The sequence below is a fragment of the Piliocolobus tephrosceles genome, chromosome 9, assembly GCF_002776525.5.
Source record: "Piliocolobus tephrosceles isolate RC106 chromosome 9, ASM277652v3, whole genome shotgun sequence".
Taxonomy (NCBI): Eukaryota; Metazoa; Chordata; class Mammalia; order Primates; family Cercopithecidae; genus Piliocolobus; species Piliocolobus tephrosceles.
In genome coordinates this window covers 32,121,101-32,135,522 of record NC_045442.1, presented here as the reverse complement: position 1 = coordinate 32,135,522, position 14,422 = coordinate 32,121,101, and the positions used below count along the sequence as shown (strand labels likewise).

The following is a 14,422-nucleotide window of genomic DNA, read 5'->3' as shown; positions in this document are numbered from 1 at the left end:
TGGAGCTGGTCCACCTGAGAGACATATGAGGCCTGGGCTAGCCTAAGACATAGAAAGGAAAGGAGAGGATCAGGAAGTCAATGAAGGGGAGAGTAAGCAGCTGGGAGGCACCAGGCAGGCTGACTTAACAGGGCCCTGCACTTACACAAGCTCCATTCCTGATTGTACATTCTGCTGTCTCTGTCTTGAAATTCCACTTTTTTATTAAGAAGCTCCGTGTTTTCATTTTGCACCAGGCCTTGAAGATTATGTTGCCCATCCTGGATCCTGAGGTTTCCAGACAGAGCTAGTAAGACAGGCCAGCAGGAGTAGGTTTGGGAGAGGAGCTGGTGAGTTTGGTTTGGGACGGCGGGTACGTGAGAGGCTGGAAGTGGAATGGGGGTTGAGGAGACGGGGGAAGATTCCATGTCTCCATCTGCAAAGTGAGAATTGCTGCATCGCATCTGCCAGTGCCCAAGTCCACTTCTATTCTGCAGTGAGTCCGCACCCCCGCCACGAGCCTCAGACATACCATATCCTGTGCGCGCCCCTTGCTAGAATATAGCACTCGCAAGCTCCCAGTGTTGCCCCTACATTCTCAGGGCCTGACACATGGTAGCCACTCAGTACCTGTTTGTTGAATGAATAACTGTATTCATGAATACATGTGCACATACAAATCCACATACATACTCACGGGGCTTCCATTGTCCCCACCATGATGGGAACCTGCAGGACCGAATATCTTCCCCTATCCCACTGTCATGGCCCCACACTTCCGCCAAGACTTTTCTGTTACCCTGTGTCTAACCTGGGGGTGGAATGCCCTTGCCTCAGTGGCCCTCTCATTGGGTGTCTCCTTTGCAGGCAGAGTTGGGCCGGAGTTAAGGAGGAGCAGAGAGCGGGAGAAGCCCAGGACCCCGGGGAGGTTGGGATAGGGGAGAGGCTATGACTGAATTCCAATCTCAGCTCCTCCCTCTGCTGACGGCTACTCAACTTCTTCATCTGCAAAATGGGGACAGCAGACAGAAAGGCATTCAAACTGGCACCTGATTGCTGACACCGAGGCAGAGTAAATCGAGGCAGGTTTTGAGAAGGCTGCTTCCCTACCCCCAATTCTGGATTCCCAGCAGTGTTGAAAGTGGATGAGGGGCCCAGGGGATGACCCAGGTGACCTCAAACAGGGGGAGGGAGGCTGGCACTCCTGAGAGGAGGCGGTTGTGGTCCACTCCCGGTAGAAACCAGATGATACAGGAACTGAGACCCCAGCCAGTGCCTTGTACAACCCACATATAAGCAGGCACAGAAATGAGGTGGCCCCCAAAGATTACAGTAACACTCTGACCTCAGGTAGCTTGGGGTGGAAGGAGGCAGAGGACACCAGAGAGAGGGGCCTGGGGAGGGAGCCCAGTGGACGGGGGTGGAGGGCACCAGGGTTCCTCTGCAAGGGTACCCTGCCTTCCACTGGCAGGGACTGCTCCCTCCCACCTCAATCAACGCTGGCTTCCCAATATGAGAATGGAAAAGGCGTGTGTTCCCAGGAACGCACACCACCCCCACCTGTTTCCTTCACCTTCCTGTGACCCATTTTGGGTCTCTCCAATGTGTTCTGGTCCCGCCTCTATCCCAACCCCCACCCCCATTGCAGCGGTGTTAACCATCACCTCTCAGACCTGTCAGGAGGCCCTTGGGAAGCCCCAGCAAGGGGGCTACAGTGAAAGGCACCAGGATGAGACTGGAGATCCGGCAGGCAGGGGATGGGCCGGCTAATGGGCCTCATCCCTCCTCCCTTCACCAGTTCACTTTTTCTGTAGCGTTATTGACCCGTCATTAGTTATCCGTCCAAGGTCGACCAGCCTGGCCCAGCCATAAATCACGGCGGCTGGAGGTGGGCTACAGGCGGAGCCATGGTCCCTGGGATGCAGTCCAGAGCTCAGCCCCCAGCTCAGCCCGGGAGGAGGCACAGACAACAACAGTCTGGGAAGACAGCCACAGTCTCGGAAGAGCTTCCCCGGGGGAGCTGGGCCCGCCTTCGTCTCCACGCATCCCGGCCCTCCTCCGTGAACCTTCTCAACTTCCCCACGCTGCTCCAGGCAGCCCCTCCCTCCGTCTCTCACGCCTTTCTCCTCTCCCCATCTCTTTCTTCTCTCAGGCTCTGCGTTCAAGGTGGGCAGGGAAAGAGGGATGGGGTGGGGACCCGGGGAGGTGCTGGTTCCCGCCCAGTCGGTGTTCTCACCCCACCTGGTCTCCCAGTTTAGAACATCCAGGATCAAGGATAGAACACACCCAGGGGGAAACTGAGTCCTGACCAGGGTTGAGTGTGGGGAAGAGGGTCCCACCGGATTCAGCACCAAAATCACCAGTCCCAGATCCGCGGTCTCAGCTCCCAGCGGGGTGACGGGGAGGCTCTATCCCCCTCGAAGGGCACGCCAGGCCCACAGGCATCGGGCCGCCTCCTGCAGAGAAGAGCGGGGTGGGGGCTGGCGCTGCAGCAGCGCAGTAGGGACCCTTCCGCCCCACCCCACTCCACCCCACTCCACTCCCACGCCCGCGATCGGAGAGAAGCCCGGCCGCAGGTCTCCTGCCCCGCACCCACCGCACCCTTAACTACACCCCACCCGGGCCTGCCCGCGCGGCCGGGACTCTTCGCCGGTCCTCGCGCGCCCTCTGCTGGCGGCTTCCGGGAAGCGCGCCCGTGGCCTCCAATACCCGCCCCGCCCCCAGCCCGGCAGGCCCCGCACACGTCCCTGAGGACGCCCCACGGATCACTCCCCATCCCGCCATCCTCGTTTCTGGGCGGCCGCTCCCATTCGGATCCCAGAGGCCCGTTTATTCCCAGAGGGTAGAGAGTGTTAGGATCAGGAAGGCAGAGCCTGAAGCTGGAGTGGCGAGTGAGGCTCCTCCCTGCGGAGCCCGAGGGGCATCTGCAGCCCGAATTTATTCTTCGCAGGGAGGTAGGGAGGGGCCATCTCCTTGCAGACCGCCTCTCCGCTTGGTGGTCCTGCGGCTCCCATGGGCACGGGGTAAGGGAGGGTCAAGGAGGCCCTCAGGTGGGTGGACTCTGGTTCTCAAAGTCTCTGAGGTGGGAAGCTGGCGCTCAGGACTGTTGCCGGCAGGAAAAGGAAGAGCGTGGCCTCTGGGTTCTCCTGTGGTGCCACGCCCGAGGGTCTCGGCTCCCTCCCCTTTAGGCAGCTCAGGAGGAAGGGGAACAGGCGGGAGGTGATCCCCTAGCAAGGTGCTGTCTGGCTGGCAGGTAGGGAGGGTAGCTCGACCGGAGGCTCTGCTCAAACTGGTCCCAAAGGACTCCACACAATGCTGGGTTCCAGGCCAGGATGATGAGGGAGGATTCCTCAGCAGACGCCTGGAGCTGTGGGAAGGGGACGTCTCAGGCCAGGTGAGGCCCCCATCAGGCCCTGTGGTGGAGTTGGCATGGGGACAAGTGACGCATGTGTGAGCTGTGGGGCAGGGACATGAGGCCAAGGGCTGAGGGGAAAGGGTCAGGTGTGTGCAGGCCCGCTGGGGCCATGGGGGACAGGGTGGGCAGGTAGGGATGTCTCTGAGCTACAGAGCCCAAAGATACCTGCCTCCAGCAGGGCTGGAGCTCAGGAGTGCTCAGGCATTGGAGCCCCCGACACCACTAATTCCCAAATGGAGGTGGAGAGGTCAGGAGACCCCACCTCAGGGCAAGCGGCTGACTGCTGATTCCAAACCCTAGGTTTCAGGACCGGGGACTGTATCCTTCAACATCAGCAAGGGAACCCTCCACAGACTAAAACGCTCAGGCTTCTTGCTTCAGATAAGGGGGAAGGAGGGAAAGAGGTTAGGACAGAAAGCCCAGTTAGATCTGGGCTCGAACTACTCGCAGAGAGGAGCCAGGGAAACCAGCTGGGTTTCCCGGGTCACACAGATCTGAGCTGAAACCCAGCTCTGTTCCTCATATGGTGTGTGACTTAGGACTAGTAAATGAACCTCTCTGGACCTCACTTTCCTCATCTGCAAAATGGGGATAATACAACTACCAGAGAGCTGTTGGGAAGCTTACATGATATAATCCATGTGCAGAATGGATTAAGGGTGGACTGGCCAGGCTCAGGAGTCAATAAATGATGGTGAAACTCTGCTGAAACAAACCAGAAATACGGTACAGCTAACTCGGGTCTCCTCACTGGAAGCCCCTTTCATAACCTGCAAAATGTGCCTCGGTCTTCTCCAACCTCCACAGAAGCTGTTGCCTTCTATCTAGTAGCAATCAAAAACATCTTTGGCTGGTCGCAGTGGCTCTGTAATCCTAACACTTTGGGAGGCCGAGGCGGGTGGATCATGAGGTCAGGAGTTCGAGAGCAACCTAACCAACATGGTGAAACCCTGTCTCTACTAAAATAAAAAAATTAGCTGGGAGTGGTGGCAGGCACCTGTAATCCCAGCTACTCAGGAGGCTGAGGCAGGAGAATCGCTTGAACCCGGGAGACAGAGGTTGCAGTGAGCTGAGATCATGCCATTGCACTCCAGCCTGGGGGACAAGAGCGAAACTCCGTCTCAAAAACAAACAAACAAAAACAAAAATATCTTTTACTGGCACCAATCCAGGCACCATGAATACATACATTTGAAAAACTCTGGTTTGGGAGGAGGAAGGGAACTCTAGTTTGAAAGGGCGTCAGATCAGCCTGTCTGGAGTGCCCATAACCTAGAAGGCTCTGCCTGAGCCAATGCCACAGAAACTCCTCTTGTCAAGAACCCACTCCTGTGAGAAGGAAGCTCACTGCTGCTTACCACGCAGGGGCCCAGACTCCACCTGGGCAAGAGTCACAAATGTAAATGCTTACAGGGTTCGGTCCCAGGGGTAGGGACCGCAGTAGGGAATGGTGAGGACTTCGGGTCCAGTCAGTTACTGCCATGTGGGAGTATAGCGGAGGGATGGCATTAGGATAGAGCACCCAGCCCTCTCCCAACTTCATCCGCTGCCCACTCCTAGGAGCTTCCTAAGACTCCCTTCCCCTAGGCCCTGTGAGTCTGTTTCCTACTGCTGCATAACAGATTATCACAAACTCTGCCCCTTAAACCAACACCCAGTTATGATCTCACAGTGCTGTAGGTCAGCAGTCTGAGCAGGCTCAGCTTGGTTCTCTGCTTAGGGTCCCACAAGGCTGACATCCAGGTGTTGCCAGCCTGGGCTCTTTGCTGGTGGCTCTGGGAAAGGCTGCGTCCACGTGCATTCTTGTCGCTGGTAGAATTCAGTTCCTTGTGGCTGTAGGACTGTTTCCCTGCTGGCTGTCAGCCGGGGCTGCTTTTTAAGGACCCTCTCTGACCCTTCTCATGCTTCAAATCTCCCTGACTTCCCTTCTGCTACCAGCCAGAGAAAGCTCTTTGCTTTTAAAGATTTCATGTGATTAAACTAGGTCCTTTTGCCATATAATGTGACATGACCACATGAGTGACACCTCATCACAGTCGTACCCACACTCAAAAGAGAGATAATCCAAAGGCAAAGATAACTGGGGGTGATCCTTTGAATCCTGCCCAACACACTCAGCCTCCGGGGTGGGGTGGAAGCATGCCTGGGGTGGATCCAGCCCTCCTGACCTCTGAGAGACCTTGAACCAGGGCATATCCCATCGCTGGGCCTCAGTTTCCTCTTTTATAAATGGGGAAGGGGGTTGGACGGCATCTAAAATTCCTCCCAGGTCCCAAATACTAATTGTGACACAGGGGATGGGGAATTCAGATCCCTTGACTGGGGGCCCCACTGACCATGGAAGAGCAGGACTACATTGCCCTCCAGCAGCACCCCCATCCCCACCTCCCCTAGGGCCTTGCTAGGGACAGCAGTATCGGTGACAGCCACACAGCACAGCAAAGATGCCCAGCATAAGGCGGCCAGCTCCCCCACTGAGCTGAGTTGTGGGCAGGTGGAGAGGCTGCTTCTGTAGCCAGAGACCACAGTGCCTCTGAGGCTCCAAAGACCATGATGGGTGCATTATGGAGTCTGCACAGGGCAAGTTGGGCTGGATCTACTTGGGGGTGGGGTGGGGCAAAGTCCATGTTGGGTGGGCAACAACCCTTCTCCTACCTCTCCATTCAAGCTGGTTTCCAGGCTCCTCTCCCAGATCCATCTTGTCAGTCCTGACCTCGGCTTCTGCATCTCCAAAAGGGCCTTCTCAGGCTCTTCCTGCCCCTCCCACCTGGCCCTAGCTGGGCAGGGGGCATTGACCTCAGCATCCTAGGCCCTCTGAGAGTCCTAATCATTCAGCCCCACCTGCTTCACTCCCCATCTTTCTCCCAGGCCCCTTCTACCCTCCCCAGGTGTCACTTTCAGTTCCGCACACAAGCTCATTCCCCCAGGCTCCCACCAAAGCCCAGCAGAGGGGCTGGAAGGAGACCCTCCCCAACTCTATCCAAGCGCGGGAGCTGGGTAAGAGGCGGGGAAATGAATATTAATTTATCATGATTAGGCAAATCCGGCAGGGAGAGCCGATTCCGGCGGAGGAGGCTAAAAAGATGAATTTCAGCAATAAAATTAAATAAGGACGGACGGGCAGCCCCTCCTCCCTCCCGCTTTGCTGATCTCTCTCTTTCTTACAATTTATGAGGCCAATTATGAAGATGAGGTTGGAAGTTCCTGGAACTTCACTAAATGCAAACGGCGGTCCCTGCTGTTCCCATCAAATTAATTAACCACACGCTATTGATGGCCGCTCAAGGCTGACGCAGGCGGCCCACCCTGCGGCCTCCTCCATGGACACGAGGACACCGGGTCCGGGGCCCAGCCAGGGCTCCACCTGCAGTAGGGACTCCAGCACCACTGGGGACTTCCAGGGACTCCCACCTCCTTCTACCCAAGGCCCTGCCTGAGCCCTTAACAACACAGGGCCTCCACCGAGACCTAAACAGACAGGGCCAAGCGGACACATGCCCAGGGTTGAGCACACACACGCACGCAGAGACTAAATCATGAACACGCAGCACAGACGCAGGGTCCAAGAATGTGTGTTAGGCACACACATGCCCGTGGAACATGAACACACATATCCATGGGCACTACACACACAACAACCGAGCTGAGGGAACCGGAGCAAGGCGTCGGGGGGAGGTGCGCTGTGTCTGGGGCTCTGGGCCTGCTCCGTCAGGGCCAGGCTGAGTCCAGCAGGGCAAAGGTGCCACCATTGCTAAGAGGTTCCACAGCGTTGCTAAGAGGCTCCACTCAAGCAATGGGCAGTGGCCTGCCTTCCCTGGCGTCTGTACTGCCCTCCAGGGGCAACCTCGGGGCCCTACCCATGGCCCCTCAGCCCCTGGGACCTCTCTTCATCTCCAGGCCTGGGGCCTTCTTCAGGGACGTTCCCTGCAGTGTGGGGACCAGGTCTTGCAGAGACACCCCAGTAGGATGATGAGGCTGAGATCTGGCCCAGAGCCTCAGGCCATTTGGGGGCTTCATCCCTGAGGACTCCCCAGTTCCAGAGCTCAGAAGCAGTACTGCCCAGTGACTCAAGGGTTCTGGAAAACTAAGGGCAGAGCAGACATAGGGCCAAAGGCGCCTGCAGCTCAGCCCATCAAGGCCTGTAAGCCCAGCAGCGAGTGCCCCAAAATCTGTAACTTGCATGGGAGGCCGCTCCCTCAGATAACAGGGGAGGGCCTGGAAAGGGGCGCCCCTGTTTGGGGTGCCCAAGTCTTCTCCAAGCCAGTCCTCCATCCTGGCAAGAGGCATCCTGTTCCATTTAAAGGGAGAGTAATTCCATGATTCTCCTGGAGAAGCAAGACAATGGCCCTGGGTTTGCCTTTCCCAGCCATTGGAACTGTAGGACGGGACACAGCTGGACTTGCCCACCTTGTCGTGCCCACTCCAGGTACTGCCTGGGAAGTCCCTGCCCCATGCCCACACCTGCCTTGTGAGCAGCCAGAACCCAGGAGGAAAAGCCGGGGCCTGTCTTGTTCCCCTTTCCTGGTGCCCACACCTGCCCTGTGAGCAGCTGGAACCCAGGAGGAAAGGACAGGGCCTGTCTTGCTCCTTTTAGTGTAGGTCTAAGGTCAAGACTGAGGTCGCCACCCCAGGCCCTGGGAAAAGATGAAGCTCTGAGCTCGGTAGGGTGGGGCAGAGCAGCCAGGGGGACTTGCATCTTGCACAAACTGTCAGGAAGAAACTGAAATTAGGGAGGCTCAGACTGAACATGTGGCAGCCCTGGGCTCATGTGAGGCTCCCCTTTCCCCACACACTTCAGAGGACGCCCTCTGCCTCACAGCAGAGCTTGCTCCCACTTGCTATCCCTCTGCCTTTGTACAGGGAGAGCCCAACACACACTCAGTCTATTGGGTTTCTGCAGTCACATTAACAAATGACACCAACTTACTGGCTTAAACAACAAAGTCATTATCTCACAGTTCCACCAGCTCAAAATCCAACAGGCCTCCCTGAGATAAGGCCAGGCATCAGCAGGGCTGCCGTCCTTCCGGAGGCTGTAGAGTAGAAGCTGTTCCCTGCCTTCTCTGACTCCTAGGGCTGCTCACACTCTGCTGGAGATCTTTTCCCGTCTTCAAAGCCAGAAACTTTGCATCTCTCTGACCTTTCCTCATCAAGTCTCTCTTTGATTGTAGCTTTTTTTTCTTTTTCTTTTTCTTTTTTTTTTTTGAGACAGGGTCTCACTCTGTTATAGCTCAGGCTGGAGTGCAGTGGTGTAATCTCAGCTCACTGGAACCTCTGCAACCTCTGCCTCCCAAGTAGCTGGGATTATAGGCACCACCACGTCTGGCCATGCCTCACTAACTTTTGTATTTTTTTTGTAGAGATGGGGCTTTGCCATGTTGGCCAGGCTGGCCTCAAACTCCAGGGCTCAAGTGATCAGCCTGCCTTGGCCTCTCAAGGTATTGGGATTACAGGCGTGAGCCCCTGCGCCCGGCCATGACTGTTGCTCTTAAGAACTCATGTTTATATTGGGCCCACAGGATTCCCCAGCATAATCACCTCATCTCAAAATGCTTAAGCTTCATCACATCTACAGAGTCCCTCCAGCCAACTAAGGTGACATATTCACAGGTTCCAGGGATTAAGACATGGACGTCTTCAGTGGACCATTATTCTGCCTGCCACATGTGGCCTGTCCAAGGACAACCCTGGCTCAGGGACAGAATGATGAAGAACTGGGCTAGAGCAGGGAGCAGGCTTGTGGGGTCTCTCTCCACCTACTCCAGGCCAGGTGGTGACTGGGTGGTAGGTGTGTGGGGTGCTCAGTTGCTGGACAGAACCCGAGTTCCCACCAGGGCCCTGCAATGGAGTCTCCCTGTCTGGCAGGATAGGAGACTGGGCTGAAAACCTGCTCAAGAACCAGGTTCAGTGCTAAAGTGCCTTGGAACCCCCAGTACTCACATTCCTTGCTTACTTCGACTCAGAGAACCTCATTTCACCCCCAAACTGGGAAGCCTTTCTCAAGACTCAGAAATCCCTCCATCAGCTCCTCTGCCTCATTGGGTCTTCTCCTGGGCTTCTGTGTCAGACTGGGCAGCCAAAGGGTCACCCAGATGGGTTGCTGGAGGTGGGGCATGCTCCCTCTTTATCCCACGACTTTGTGTTGCCCTGGCCAGGAGGTGGGACCAGGAGTCTGCATGGTTTCAAGGCAGTCTCTGAATTCTGAGTCTCCTGGGGGAAGGAGTTAAGGCAGATGGGGAGGGATGTCAAGAATGGAGGTCAGACCCTGATTTCAGACAAAGAAGTAAGCAGTATCCCTCCCTGCAGTTCTGGGACTTCCCTCTGTGTAGGAAAAGAACTTGGGTGAACTACTCTATGGCCTGCTGCACACTGGTTCCCTCCACCCCTGGCCCTGGAGGTCCTGTTCCTTGGGCCTGGAGCAGGCTGGGGCAAAAGAAGAGAAGCACCTTCCACATTTGGACCCAGACACGCGTCTTTGGACTTCTGCTGACTCCAACTCTTGCTGGGGACAGCAGCAGGCACTGAGGGACCAGTCCAGAGAGGGACCAAAAGTAGCCTTCACACCCGGGGGCTCAGGCTTTCCCCAGTGCCTTTCCTGTCTACCCAGGCCCACTGTGGCTCTTGGCAGCGATGTGTCCCTGGGAGTAAACGTTCTCGGGGGAGAGGCTCGCCCCTCCAGAAGGCTTCTGGGCTTTTGGTTGGCCATCTCTCGGGTTGGTGCTGAGCTGTGAAAGGGCCCTCCAGGTCCTGTGGGCTTCTGATTCCTTTCCCAACATGATCAGTGACGGGAAGACCCCCTGACTTACACGTCAGGGGTGTGAGCTTGAGTTGGGGGGCCTACTCCCAGGCTGCTAGGATCCTATGATCGAGACCAGGCAAAGGCGGGCTCCGCAACTCCGCAAGTTACCAACAGGCATGCCGCCCAGCCAGCACACTCAAGGTGGGATTCCCCCTCTGGAGCTGAAGTTGCCCTCACGCATCACCACCCAACTCCCAGCACGGGGCCTCTCCAGGCTCCTCGCTCCCCCTCCAATATAGTCTCCTTCTGACTCTGTGCCCGCTCCTCCTCATACCTGGGCTGCCTGAAGCTCCTTCCACGCCCCCACTGCCCCACCGAGTCTCCCTGCCCTGCGAAACAGCCTCAGGAAGCCATCCTGCACTCCCCAGCAGGACCTGCTCTTGTCTGCTCTATCAAACCAAGCTCTGCTTCCAGTCCTCTACCAGCCCAGCCTGCTCCTGACTCCCAGCACACAGTGTCCTCTCTAAAGCTGGTCCTTAATTGTCCCCCAACAGAGCCTCCTGACTCCTCTCAGAGGCAATTTCCCTGCCAGTCTGCCTCTCTCCTCCTCCGGGAAGCCTTCCCTGGCCGCCCATCCCTGTGTACACAGATCACTATTTAGTTGTTCCTAATGGTTTCCTGAGTTTTGCCACTTTTGCTTATGTCCCTGTTAGCCTGGTCTAAGGCAGGGCCTGCAGAAGTTAGTGATGGCTAGATAGGAGCTCCAGGTGCCTGACTCCACGATCCTCCCTGGTCGCAACCACTGCTGTCCTTGCTGTGAGTTTAGGAGCTGACTCACGCCAGTCCTGTCTAGAGGGCAGTTAACACAGCCTTTCTGGGCTCCTCTTTTCAGTTCCCATCTCCGTTGTCCCTGCCTGGGTGGAAGAAGGTAGGTAGAGGCTGCAGCAGTTCAGACACCAGGCAGGTTCAATGTCAAATGCACTTTACTGGGCCCCTCGGCCTTCCAACACTGTCCTCACCAAGGCTGGGGCACCCCATTCCCAGCACCACCAGCTGCCCAGGAAGCAGCATGGGTAGAGGGAACACATGTGGAATAGCTGTTCTCCTACCCCAGAGGGTCTTGGACAATGTTGACAGCACAGCTGCTTCCCTCTCCCTGGCAGCTTCTGTCCCCACCCAGCAGCTCAGCCTTTCCCATAGCAGGGCAGGGGGATGCCTGGGCTTCAAACCAGCTACCTGCTCCTGCTTAAAGTGGGACAAGGGGCCACTTGCAAAATTCTTCAAGGCAGCCTGCTTCTGGCTGGGAGAGGACTGGGTAGACACTGGGAGCCATGCTGGCTCTCACTTCAGGCCCAGAGCCCTGGGCCCAGCTCACTGAGGAAGCTGGTGGTTGGAGCAGCAAGCTTTGGCCAGCTGAGGCTGGAGGGGGTACTGGGTGGCCAGAAGGGGTAGCCAGTCCAACTCAGCTCTCCTCCACACCCCCAGCCATGGGTCACCAGTCTCGCTCAGCAGGTTCTCGGTAGGGGAGGCCTAAGAGCCTGAAGACATCCTTCTCAGTGGGAGTGGGCAGCACTCGGCCAGGCGCCACCTTGCAGCCATGGGTGTTCCGGACCACAGCAGTGCTGAGGGCATGTTCTGACAGACTCATGCCCTTGGTCTTGGCCAGGGCTCGCATGGAGCGGTTGAAGTGTGCAGAGCCGGTAAAGTAGAGCAGGGCACAGGCAAACTCGCCGTAGGGCACCACGATGATGTCCAGGCGCCGGTGCCGCCACCCGGGCCCTGGAAGCCGGCACACCCCCAAGTACTTCTGTTGCTGACCACTCTCCTCTTGGCTCACCAAGTCATCTGTGAGGAACCCTGGCCCAATAAAGGGGACCGCTGGGAGGGCAGGGAGCCAGGCATGGGCTATCCCATCCTCCCAGGTCTCTCCTGATCTCTAAGCTGGGGCTTGCCCAGGTATTAGCTGGGTGACACTACCCTCTCTGGGCCCTTCTCCTTTTCTGTAAAACATGGATAGTAATTCCCATCTCCCCCATAGTGTCACAGAAAGATCAGATGAGATACTCGGCCTGCAGGGTTCACTGAGCACCTCCACATAGGTGTGGCAGGGCTGTTTCATCTCTCCCTGGAGAGGATTCCAGCCCCGACAGACGGGATGCTGGCAAAGCACTGTTCCTCTGCTTTCTGCCTCGGGACTGGAACTTCTAAGGTTCTCCCTCAGGGACCCCAGCCCTGTGCTGCCCTCTGTCAACCTGCTCACCCAGAGATGGAGCTTATACCTTGCTGCCGAAGGCTGTCAAGGAGGCGGCTGAAGATACCCTGGTGGGACCGGCCATCTGGGTGAGTGATGAGCACGTCGACATCACCACAGGTCGCCTTTCCCCGTCGGTATGAACCACATGCCACACACAGCAGCCCAGAGTTAAAGGCCTGGGCTGCTTTCTGGACCTGGGAAAGAGAGCGGTGACAGGTGAGGGGCCGTGGGGAGCTCCTCTCCCACAGCAGCACAAGGGCCTTCCCGGACTCGGGCCCACACCCTCAGCTTATGCCCATTCCCAGATGCCTGCTGCAAGCCCGGGGGAATCCACCCTGGGGAGCTGCTGTTCTTTCCCTTCACTAGGACAGGAGAGAAGAAAAAGCTCGCTGTGCAGGAGGCAAGCCTGAGAAGAGATGGGAGAAGGTGCCAGCTCTGCTTCTCAGAGTGGGCACTGAGCTTGCCCTGTGGAGCTCTTTAAGAGTAGGGAGACACAGACTCTCTCTGCCTCTGCCCCAGCCCACATGCCCAGGTCTGTGAAACTCCACTTAGGACAAGGGACCAGTTGCTGAAAGCCCTCAGTCAGGCCTAGGCAGCCCCAGATATCTACTGATTTGGAGCTAAAGGTTTGGAATATGTGAGCTGGGGCTTGAGGCCTGAGCAGGTGGCTGGCAGCATGCGCCAGGCCCAGGCCCAGGAGAAAGTGGAGTACAGAAATACAGCTGCACCTGTGGGAAAGGAGAGGCAACAAAGCACAGAGGGGGCAGTTCTGAGCCAATACCCACATCCTTTCTTGGTGGGAAGGGAGCTGAGACGGCAACTATCAGCTGAAGGATTGTCCCTCTGAGGAAAAACAAACCCATTAGCCTCCACCCCTGAGACACTGAGGTTCTTTCATATGCAGATGGCCTCCCGCCTCCACCCCAGGACACTGAGAATTCTGGGGCCCTAGGACACCTCAAGTCTCCTCACAGGAGGGCTCTGCTAATCCCCTTACTCCCTTCTTGAGCCTCCCAAGAGAATGGAAGGAGGAGGTCCATGTGAGTAATCCCATCAAAACTCTTATGGCTGGAGCCCTTAAATGGGGGCACAGGAGGCCAGGTGGGAAGCCTCTTTTGTTCCAATGAGCTGGGGACTGACTGAGGCATTCGCCATGCCTGGATACCATGGCTGAGTGACAGTGTCATCACTAGCACCAAGGCCTGGTGATGGGCAGACAAAGAGGCCTGTCCATCCGTCTCATACCGGCCTCATAGCCTTGTGGCCTGGAATGAAGCTGGAGGCTGATTTCAATCAAACTGGGCCAGTCTCCATGGGATCCCACTCTATCAGAATCCCTGACCAAAGTGAGCAAACCTTGCCTATTACAAGCAGCTCCTAATCCTAATGCCCATTGAACAAATGACACATCTAGCCCTAAATGCAGCCCAGTGTCTCTCTAATCTAGCTTTTACATGAATTTAATCGCTAACCCAACTCTAAACCAAACCCAAATCTTATTTTTTGGACAACTACAAATCTTAACTTAAAAGCAACCAACATTAAGAAAATCCTGCCGGGTGTGGTGGCTCACGCCTGTAATCCCAGCATTTTGGGAGGCCAAGGCGAGTGGATCACGAGGTCAGGAGATCGAGACCATCCTGGCTAACACGGTGAAACCCCGTCTCTACCAAAAATACAAAAATTAGCCGGGTGTGGTGGCGGGCACCTACAGTCCCAGCTATTCGGGAGGCTGAGGCAGGAGAATGGCGTGAACCCTGGAGGCAGAGCTTGCAGTGAGCCGAGATCGAGCCACTACACTCCAGCCTGGGCAAAAGTGCGAGACTCCATCTCAAAAAAAAAAAGAAAAAAAGAAAAAGAAAAAAGAAAATTGAAGCCTAACTTTAAACTCAATCTTTTTTTTTTTTTAAAGACAGAGTCTCACTCTATTGCCCAGGCTAGAGTTCAGTGGCGTGATCTTGGCTCACTGCAACCTCTACCTCCCAGGGTCATGCAAATCTCCCTCTTCAGCCTCCCAAGTAACTGGGATTATAGG

General features: G+C 56.3%; 1 protein-coding gene across 4 annotated transcripts in view; it reads right to left on the bottom strand.

Moving 5' to 3' along the window:
- Positions 1–11,098: 11,098 nt before the first annotated feature.
- POLL (DNA polymerase lambda) overlaps positions 11,099–14,422 on the bottom strand; it is a 10,508-nt gene continuing 7,184 nt past the window's right edge. For 2 of the 4 annotated variants that reach the window (XM_023206455.3, XM_023206454.2), the window contains exons 8-9: positions 12,413–12,581; positions 11,099–12,011 (exon numbers count right to left, since the gene is read on the bottom strand). In XM_023206455.3, the coding sequence (XP_023062223.1) occupies positions 11,626–12,011; positions 12,413–12,581 (555 nt within the window). In that variant the 3' untranslated portion in view covers positions 11,099–11,625. The remainder of the gene's footprint in view (positions 12,012–12,412; positions 12,582–14,422) is intronic. The other 2 variants (XM_023206456.3, XM_023206457.3) reach the window with 2 other exon arrangements.